We start from the raw sequence: 11,244 nt of genomic DNA, 5'->3' as shown, positions 1-11,244 counted from the left end.
CCTGCCCATTTACATATATTCCAGCTTCACGTTCCATCGAAGCATACATATTTAGGAGTTGATATTTCCAGAATTTTCGAGAACAACCAACCGCTTTTACTGCTCTCATGAAAAAAGCGTTATCTCGTTTCTACGTCAGAGGAGCGCGTGCTAAATATTCGAAAATCATACTCCAACTTTTGCTGTGGGTCATAATATTTTTACAAACTTTGAAAAGTTCCGCGTTCGCGTCATCTACGAACGTTTTCGAGTACGATTTCAATGGTTGCTTTCACAAACACCGAGAATAAAAAAAAAAAACATTGTAGGACACCTTAAAATGTCAATCCGAAGAATGATGAATCAATTAGTTTTTCTTCGAGTGTTTTTTTCAACATTCGACTACGAAAGTGGTTATTTTTTCTTCACTACTATTAAGTTACCTTTGATGCAAAATATCGGACTGAATTGTGCACTGATCTCACAAACGCTGAAAGAACTCTACTTTTTCCTCAGCCTGTAGAGGCTGAGGAAAACATGCTCCTGCTGCTTGCTCGATTGACCGGCGACTCGTGTACGGTTTCTCACACCAGCGTGTGTCGAGTGTACAGCATACACGACGCTGGACAGCCGGCCTATGTATGTGTATTGTGTACGTGAATCATGTGTGTGCGAGAAAATAGCGGGGGATGTCAGTTTCTACAAGAGCTCATGCAATAATAGTTTGCTCGATGTGAGAGCGAAGTGTAAGAAATCGAGCACGCGTTATCGCTGCAGCAGCTCACACCGTGTCGCACTAAAAAATCACGAGTTTTCATTTGTAGTTGGAGCCAGAGTTTCTTATTTTTTCGCATTTCTTTCTGGCATTCTCGTTCTTTGATTAGTAATATTTTTTAGTTTGTGAGTGATTCGACAGCGGGCTCGTTGAAACAAGGAAAAATGAGACGCGCAATCGCGCTCCTCCTACTTGTGGTCTGCGTCGGGTGAGTCATCACAAAATCGAGTTGAAGCAGCAGCGTGTTATTCTAGCTTAAAAATTACAGAGTTTTAACGAATCGCCAAAATCTCAATGCCGATTTATTCAGTGAAAAACTTCTGAGCCCCTAAACTCGTTTCCTCACTTTTCATTGTGACTTTAAGGTTCAAGGTGGCCTTCGGTCAAGGAGTTTTAGGGCAGGACTTCACCAAAAATCTTCTTGCGAACATCAACCAACTGACTGCTGGTATTCAAAATAATGTTCAGCAGACGGTTCATCAAATCCAGGAAAATGTTCAGGCACACTTGGCACAAATTGATCGCGTCAATAAAGATATGGCAGCAAAACTCGGTGAGTGCTTGTTTAAAAATTCACCACTTGTGGCCTCCTGCACATAATTCGTGACGAATTACGAGAGGTTGAAAAATACGGAGTTCGACCCATCAAATCGAGTGCACCAGGCTCTTCACTTTTTTAACCATTTTCTTGGAAAACTAAATCTCTTGATGAGCGGAGTCTTACTACAGCGTTGCTCATTATTATTTATCAGTTTTACCTCGAATTAATCCTTTCACCGTTGGCCGAGTTTCAAGGCGTTTCATGGGCTCGCTGATCAGCGTTTCCCCTTCTGTTCCGAAGACCGCGATGACGTTTTCTCTTCAACATTTTTTCATTGTAATAACGCATAACAGTTTCAACGCACTTGCCGTTTCATTCAATCGACGTATGCCCGAATGAGAGAATTCAATGACTACAAATGGCTTCTAATCGCCCCACGATACTCAATAAACTTGTATTATTTGACTACTTTAATTGAAAGTAGATACTCGACCTTGTGTTAGTCAAATGAGTCCTCCATTTCCCCAATTGTTTCAGCTCGAGTTTCACAAACTGAAACGTAGTTTCAGCAGATTTGACTCACCGCATGTCTTATTAACGCAGAGAGATAATAAAAGCGACAGATTCACGAAATCGTCGATTGAACAATGCGGATTGCACGATGGCCCATTTCACTGGGATTTTTGACAAAAATAATCTGCGAGTTTGAACCGACTGGAGTGCATCCTCACAGTGCATTTTTTTCCTTGAAGTGTACTCTTGACGAGTTCACCTCACATATAGATCTCTTCCAAGCTCGATCCCTTTGTTGATTCGAACGTTTTATTTTGCAAAAAAGCTCTTTCATACACGAGTTTCCTTAACTGCCTTGAAAAACTTGGAATAGCACGACAGTTTTCCAATTTTTCGTACACATGATTTCTGCCTGTTTTGAAGTTACGTTTCTCCTCGTATCTAATTCTGTTGTGAATTGACTGGAAGTTGGTGATACGGGATTAAACGGCTGCAAGCTGATAGCAGGTTCCACGAAATCCCGTCATACTTTCGGACGAAATAGACAAAGAGATCTATTATGCGGCTCACTCGACGTATGAAAGCTGGGCGAAGCTCAGTGATTCTCTCAATTGACTAAACTCTGCCACCAAGTGGCATATTGCAATTTGATTTTCTAGGGAATTATGGGAATTGTATCAACGACGATTACAATGGCCAAAATCATAATGGTGCCCCTGAGTACGAATATGTTGAAATTATTATACGAAACAGCAAATAGCTCCAAACAAAATAATTGGCGAAATGATCGTGAATGAATTTGCTAAAAAAACGATTGCAGGAGTCTTCAAAAAAGCATATCAAGAAAACACCGAAAAATCCCAAAACCATTTTTCACCACACATTAATAAATAATTTCAGGAAAAGATGGCCAATATACAACGACTCTCGGGAACGGATCAACTATTTTAATCAACGGGGTCGGTGGAGTATCACGAACAATTTTCTCCGGTCAAACCTCGAATGGTGAACCCTATTTTCGTGACAGCGAAGACCGCGTCGTTGGTAACATTCTTCATCATACCGATAGAATTTATAATCCAACCACCCGATCGATGGACGAATTCAGATATACTCTTGACCTTAAGGACCCCAAAGCGAAGCCTGTACCAGCTTAAAGAAATATTTCACAATGGATTGTAAGCTCAAATGGCAATTCTCCTCGCAAATTGTAGAACGAAATGTCGATTCGCTTTTTTTTTTAGCACCAAACGTATGTTATTCAACGTACTTCTGTAACGATGAAAATTTTGGGGCTACCAATTTGTACATTTTCCAACAACAAGTCATTTTTATTCAGAACGAAAAACATCGAGTGAGTGACATATCCGTCTGCTTTCTTCTTCACCTTAATATAAATCCACCTACATATTTCTCCCTCTTCCTTTGTACGTTTTGCCCACGAAGGAAAAAGCTCGCTCGGGCAAAAGTAACTGTATGATACGTCATAAAAGTATACAGTACAGAGAAGAATAGAACTAGAGGCTACTGGGATAAAAAGAATTTGAGTGACACTCAACACACGTGGAAATGCATTACTGATAGTGATCCGGACGAGCGTTTCTGGGCTGTACTCTACGCATCCGAGGACTCTTCTTCGTTGTAATCACAAGATGTCTGAACGTTGATAAAATATCAGAAATTCATTTGATTCTATAACAAATTATTTAATTATTTATTTCTTTGGATTCAACGATGAATGTAATTTATATTTTACTCAAACGCTATCATAAGGATTTCAAATCCTTTTCTACGGAACCTTGGAGCAAATGGAATTAGGGGCTCGTATGAAAAAGAAATTTTATCCCCTTCTTCAAGCCATTTGTTCCTCGAAATGCCTCGGAGAGATTCTACAGAAAAAAGTATCGATAAACTTTTTTTGACGAAAAAGTTCCACCCTGTTGTCCTCAAGGTACTTTACATTAAGGCTCTGTACAGGGAATCAACTAATTGATCCATTTGCGTCGATTCAGTCGACGATTATGAGAACTTTCGTAACTTTGTAAACAGAGATTGAAGCTTGTCATTCATGATAGAATATCTTTATCGTGATCGTTCACCCGTACATTTGAACATTCGCCCATTCAGACAACAATGGAATATCGCAAATGTGTCAGACCTCCTTTACTGGGAAAATAAAATGATTCAACGTGAATTCGTACACAAAACTTTCACTGTGTTGATGTTTTCCACCACGCGTCTAGAATTTTGCTACTCCGGTGAGGTTAGTTGTACAGGTTCTGCTACAAACTAAACCCTCCAACGAAAAATAACTGCGAATGTGTATTTTCATAGATTTTCACGACTCGCGTGTCCCTCGATTTGATGGACGACTTTTGGAACACTCTGTAGACCTTTCTATCTTCGTATACACGTTGTACAGAGACGACCGGTTCCCCACGACTCATAATGAATAAAAGGGACACCTATTGTCTTCGGTACAAGTGGTCGCTCAAATCATAGACACGTGGGGGCCCCTTGCTCCCTCGTCTCTCGCTCATTTTTCTCACTTCAGCTCGATAGTTTGAGCTTGTGTGGAAAACTTTATGGAAAACTATTTTTAAACAAAGCTTCCAACGGACCTGAATGTATTCTTTACTTCGATTGGTCTTGTTGAATTCCGATCTCCGAACACTTGATTGGTGTGAAAAGATAGAGGTTTGAAAAGCAGCATGAATTTTCAAGGTCATAGAAGCAGTTTTATCTGATTATCTGAAATTGGTGAATTCGTCAAAATTAAAGAAAAATTTTCACAATTAAACGTTGCTCAGGCAACGTGAATGACAATCTTTGAATCTTGTTCATTCGAAAATGCTTTGATGCATCAATTTTTCAATTGATGGACAGATTTTTGAGAAACATCGCGTCTTCCGATTTGTCTTCTTCTGAAAGAACGGCGAAAATTTTATAATGTCTCCTGATGGATGAAAACTTGGTGAAATAATCACTTGAAATTGCCATAGTTGAGCTCAGTTTTCCAACATCTCACAAATATCTGAAGCAGTTCGAGGAAAGTTGTTGCTGTACTCAACATCGCAGAATGCAGTAATGTCTAAACTGCGGTTGTATTTACATGACGAAAGATGCACGCTGCGTCGACCATTTTGCAGTAGCGTACGGAAAATGGGAAGTTAAACTTGGCGGGTAAACCGAGTAAACTCGGTGTATTGCAGAGTCCGTTGATTGCCTGCTGAGTGCAACGATGCGAGAGTGCCTACCGAACCGAGACTGCTCGAGTTCCGGTGTGAGCAAAATTTGTCCAAAATTTCTAATCCAATTTTCACTGGCACTGGCTGTTAATTGAATCGCCCGCGCAAACTTGTAACTCGTTGCGAGTACATTTTCTCACTCGACGAAATCACGATGAAACTCAAGAAAAAACAATGCTTCATGCGAGCGAATGAGTTTTAGAAAAAACAGGGAATTTTCCAATATTAACACTTTTTTATGGAAGCTGTAAACCGTGGAGAATACGTGCCAAAATTTCAGCAACTCTTTCGCTAAAGTTTCGAACGAGTCTCATGCAGGATTGTAGCCAGGAGCGTTTTCCATTTTGGCACGCTCGTGAATTCGATTTATGTACATACTTAAACATTCTTTTTCTATAATTTATGCGTTCCATAAAGTGGGCAGATTTTTGTTGCTCATAAAAGATTATAAAAAAGCACATTTTAATGTACTCCTCGATGCGAAGTTGTATTAAAACTTCAATTTTTTATCTCGTTGACTTTAATTGAGTTATGTATAAAACTCGCAAGTTGAAATCTCCAAATAGAAGATTTCCAATGACAGAAATTTTTGCTCCGAAATACTTTTTCACCCACATCTGCCTTCGCGTAAGAGCATCAATTTTGTCGAACAACCGGAAATGAAAAAAGGGCGAAAAAGCTCAACGAAGATAAAGGAGCTGTTACTCCTCTAAAGATACATTGCTTTTGTCCTTCGAATGAAAAAAGGGCTTCATGAAGAACGAGCCAAAAGCAGGACAGCTAACTTTCCATTCTTAAAAGAAAAATACTGCTTTGAATGGCCCACAGAAAAAGTATTAAAAACGACGAATGTGTGTAAATAACGAAAAATTCGTTTGAACCAAAATGATGGAGTTACGTTGATTGTTTGCATGCTGGAAGACTGGGAGCAACGTTTGAACATCGAAATGTCATTCGATGATAATCTGTCATTAGATGAAATCCGTGCGATGTACTGCAAACAAATTCGTAACTAATTCAACGTGCGAGTTAACAATTTGTCTAAAATTTTTCAAGTCACTTTTTGTAACGACTTTGAGCAATGGCTTTTACGGTGAAAAATGGATTTGGATTTGTCACGACGAGGTTATACAAGCAGCACGCAATGATATGTCTACAATCGTATAAGTCGATGGAAGACTAGGGCGCCTAGTAACCTTTATAAACTTCGTCCAGACTCATGAACGGCCCACACAATTAGACAACTTGGCCATTAGAGGGTTTTTTCTTCCCTCCTCAGCGCCAATACACCCGCACTGTCAGCAACGACCGTCGTTGCGTTCTGCGATAATCATCTTCAAATGCGGTCCCGTCCTTAAACCTCCGGTCGAAACTGACTGGCGTCTCGGTACCCGAGTATTTAAGGGGCCATCGTATTTAAGAGATAAAAAACTGAGCAATTTAGATTTGGGGTTTCCCAACTCTAGAAAAAAAAACAAACAAATTTTCTCTAACAGAACATTTTTACACTGAAAAATCTGTTTAAACGAAAACGTTGGTAGGCGTTTCTCACTGTTTCATGAGCAAAATACGATTTCGAAGTTGAATAAGATCACAAGAACCATGGCTAAAATCAACAGTTTCACAAGACACCGAATTACAGCAAGAAATAGGAATCCAACATCATCCAAAAGTGTACTAACTCGAGGAAGAATTTCGTAGCTCGAACGTTGCGGCACGTTATGTTTGCCCAGAATATTTGTTTTGCACGCATTAAGCGCACTTGAATTCCCATACACGCATGCTTCATTATATCAGTTCGATCTCGGTGCGTATCTCCGATCGAGAGTGCCTTGCGTTTAATGTTCTTGTTTGCCCTTCAGTTTTAATGGTCGTAGTTGCAGAGAGGCTCGACAAGATCCGGAGGCTCTTACGACTGTCTCCAATTTTCAGGCGTAACCGCGACGAGCGTGTGCTCGTTGCTTCGCTGGCCAATGTACAAGCTCAGGACTGCTGTGCCACTCTGCCTCAATATTTAACTTTATGCACGTGATCGTACTGAGGAGTTAACACCATGAATTAATGGGCTTTGGATTTTTTGCATTTTATTTTCAGTCCACTCAGTCTCTGGTCTATGATTTTTGCGTTTTATTCCCCGGAATATTATATTCCGTATTTTTTCCCTCGTAAATCTTTTTGCAAGAGATCAAGGGTATTAAATTTCACACCCCAGTGTTCAGTGAACGGTAGTTAAAAGCAATTTACATGATACCCTTATCCATCTCTACCCTCCCTCATTTACGTATGTACGCAATAAAAATGAAGCTCTGCAGAACGAACGGAATAAAATTGATCGTATATACGCGTTTGCTCGTTAATTATATCATCCACGAGTCGCTCATGGAGTGTGAACGCCGTTAAAAATCCGATGGCTAATTCTTTGCTGTCCCTTCTCATGAACGAGGCTCTCCAAACACTGTTCCTACGTATCCTGAAGCGTGCATAAATACTCAAGAGCATTTCGATCTCGCATACACATGCGTTGTATGCATGAATCGTAGTCCGCAAAAAATAATAGACTTTCGGCCCATTGCCGAGAAGAAATCGGGGAATAAACTTCACAGCGGAACGCTGAATTTGTCGTGCCTCGTGGATACTCGAATCGGGTCGTTTGACTGGAAATATAAATTGGATACATCGAACTGCGCTCCGCGAGGGCCGAGCCGGCACACTCCGAATCAACTTCATTCAAATATATTGAGACAAACGCAATTGCTGTTGGCTTCATTTAAATAAATGTTTTTTTCCGAGGGCGGAAATAGCTTCCGTGATCCATGCTTTTTCATCTCGCGAGCCGACAAAAACAACTGCGGATATGCGCGTTTCTGTGCGCTGAAAAATTATCAATTCTATCAACGGCTGTAAATCACATGGGCGACTGGGCCTCCGGTAACGAATTGTTTCGCCTCGTAGTTGATCCTCGAGCCGCAGACTCGAAAGTACTTGGCGTTGAAAACTTGTACACGGACGTATACGAGTTCTCCCGTACCAGAAGATCTTCGAAGACAAAAAGTCAAGTGTTTATCGTCTTCTTACATATATACGCGAAGGAGAACGAGGAGTCGAGAAAAATTGTGACGTTACGAGCACTGAGATCGGAACTTGGAATAATATTTTGTCGATATAATTCCGGAGATTTCCCTTCGCTCTCTCATCTTTTATCTGCAAAGGAAGAACAAATTCGTACCACGAAAATATGAGAAGGAAGACAACAGTTTTTTCGTTGAATTTTTTGTTGTTTTCATAAATCGCGCATGTGAGACGAAAGTAAATGCAGTTCCGACGAAAAAGAGATTTCTCCAGGATTTTCGAAGCGGTCATTAGATTTCCTGAAAATGTATAGTCGACCCTTTGAACAGTTGACGTGAAAATCGTTTGAAAAACTGCTGAGCTGGCGTGAAAGCTACCACGAGTGTGTATACTTGATATAAAAATGTTCAATGCTCTTGTCCGATCAATGTCAGTTGAGGTTTTTTTTATGGAAGGGATCTGGTTTACAAAGTGGATGCGGTCGTAAACTCGATAAAATTTTCTCTCCTCAAGTTGTCGCTCTTCGCGCACATAACTCGAGTACTTCACAACCCGGTACGCTCTCATTCCACCATTTTTTTCTTAGCACCGAATAAATGATGGTTGCATTACGAAAAAATTGTTTATGCTCAAATCTTGTTTTTCTCGTAGCCGGCCTTCGTTCATAATCCAGAAAAAAGACAGTGACGATAAACTCCGAGAAAGAAAATCAATCGATTCAGTTTTTTTTCATGTTCGAGTATTTTGTCGCGCCAAGGCGCACGTACACGAAGAACTGATCAACATTCTTTTTCGTCAGTTGAAATAAAACTTCAAGATTTTCCATCAGCAAATCGCGATACTCCCGGAACATTTTCCATCCCTGGCTCTTTGCACCACTCAAAATTCACTTTGAAATTTAGATGAAACGTCCGTCAAAAAACTTTTTTTTAGTGACGAAATTAAAGTTCATGCTGGCGCACAAAACGGCGCTGGAATCCACAGATTGTTCCACACACGCAGCGGTCAGTAAAAATATCAATAACATGTTCATCGATGTCCTCGAGAACAGTGAACTAAGCCATTCAATCTGGGCAAATCAATTTGGAAGTTCATTACGAATTTTCATAGTAAAATAAAAAATTTTGACTCGGCAACCGTCGGGACTGTAAATGAAATTATAGAAATTGGAGACGTCCGTGATGGATACCGTGTAATGTTTCAGCATGGCGTCAACGTTTCACGAGTCTCACAGTATCGGAGCTCCTAGCTCTGATGATGCAAACTGTAGCATCAGCGAAGTGTCAGCATTACGCAAAAACACTTCACACCGTGCTTCCGGAAGTCTTAAACTTTGATTGGGAACTCACAAGTGTCACCCTGATCTCTGGTGGCCAAATATTCAACTGCTCAAAACCAGTCGCTGTCTGGGTTTTTTTTATTACTAAGTATATTAAAAACGGACGCTCATTCCCAGCCAGTTTGCTAAACCACGCTCTCGTGATGTTCCCCAATAAGATATAATGTCGATGAAAGCCTCAAAGGCGAAAAATAAAAAAAAAATTGGCTAATTAATCATTAAAGCTGACAATTATTTAACAAAAGATTCAAAAAGTTTGAATACTCTGTCGAGAATAAAGAGAACGATTGCATATTTGAATTTGAGAAAAACAAGCAAGCATGAGTATCCTGATGAAAAAATTTGGGAGTGGTAGGAAACGAGGAATCTATCGGTCTTCGCTTTTTCCGTTTGTTCTAAAGATAGTATCAACACAGACGACACAGACTTTAAGTTCCGTTGTCTCGAGTCTCAAAACCGAGTGTTCTCTATCGGAAGTGCCGTTCGCAATGACTGTGAAAAAAAAACTGGGAAAACCAGTTATTGATTTATTTGTATATTGAACAAATACAAAATGCGAACTTTTCGTGGAAACAAGACCCAGCGACGTGGAGCCGCTGGGACCGAGGGGCTTGGGAAACGACTTGCTTCCACGCTCCCCCTCCCCCCTTTCGTAATGATTCCGAGGGTATTAGAGATCAGAGTAAAAAATGTGGAAGATCGTGGTGCTGTGATGCTGGCTGGCTCAAGCTTGGTATCCAATTTATACGTCCGGGGTTAGATTAGACCCAATATTTTTTCGAACCGAAAGTCGATTTATTGTTATCCGTGAATGGCCAAGGTCATTCGGTATAAAAAAGATTACCCTAGTTTTGGTTTGCTTATCAGGAAAGCTCTTTGGGGAAAGGAAACTCCGATCGAAACCATGGACGTAGTGAATCCCCTCGGAGGGTGTATTTCGTGCATACTTCCATATTGGATCCGTGAATTCAGCAGGGGTGCATCTCATAGATCTATCAACCGTTTCTGATCAACCGTTCCGTTGATTCGCGAAGATCCAAAGGTCAAACGAATTTCCAAAAGAGTCGCACGACACAGATCCCAGTAACCTGGGAATGATTGTGCGGGGGCCAAATGAAGAGCAAACTTTTGAAAAAATGTCTCGAACGTTGCATTCGATTGATGAATGTTAATGATTCAAAGAAACTTTGGCACTCCCATTTTTTTTTTAATTTTCATGAATTTATTGAAACTCAAATTCCTCAAAATAAATTCAATACAACCTAACGCCATTTTAGTGCACGGTAAAGCAATGAATTCTCATCGATATAAAATACAATGAAAATATGGAAATTTAGAAAAATATGTCGCCGGTGCCTTGATTTAGTTGGATAAAAATATTTTGACAATGGGCAGCGAGCCAAAGGAAATTATACGAAATACGAAATGTATTTCCGTTGATTTGGTTCTTGAGTCAGGAGCGTACATCTCGAAATGCATTTAGCAATCCATGTGGGCCCGACGCAAATGACTCGTGATTAACTGACCGATCGATTGTGCAAATTTGCATTGCAAACTCCCGAGTGTTCCAGCGATCTTCCACTGTGTTTCATCACTTTATGAAATTGTCGTAAACATGCGGGCGTAACTTGTGGAATGTAATAAGTAAAATGACGTGAATTTATTGGAATTTTCATGGGATTAAATACTTTCGGAGTTGGAGGAATAACCGCCGGTAAGATTTATTTATTATTTGCAATAAATTTTTGAGTGCCACTGAAAATGAGTCTTTTCGCTGGTT

The 11,244-nt window shown here is 40.2% G+C and overlaps 1 protein-coding gene across 1 annotated transcript; it reads left to right on the top strand.

The window, feature by feature from the left end:
• Positions 1 to 684: 684 nt before the first annotated feature.
• LOC122414672 (uncharacterized) lies at positions 685 to 3,176 on the top strand. The gene is made up of 3 exons (XM_043426189.1): positions 685 to 962; positions 1,120 to 1,307; positions 2,709 to 3,176. Exons 1-3 carry the CDS (start codon positions 919 to 921, stop codon positions 2,963 to 2,965), a joined length of 489 nt encoding a protein of 162 aa, XP_043282124.1. The 5' UTR covers positions 685 to 918; the 3' UTR covers positions 2,966 to 3,176.
• The last annotated feature ends 8,068 nt before the right edge of the window (positions 3,177 to 11,244 follow it).

The sequence above is a fragment of the Venturia canescens genome, chromosome 1, assembly GCF_019457755.1.
Source record: "Venturia canescens isolate UGA chromosome 1, ASM1945775v1, whole genome shotgun sequence".
NCBI classification, from domain to species: domain Eukaryota; kingdom Metazoa; phylum Arthropoda; class Insecta; order Hymenoptera; family Ichneumonidae; genus Venturia; species Venturia canescens.
Note: the sequence above shows the minus strand (reverse complement) of the source record. Positions and strands in the feature narration are given on the sequence as shown.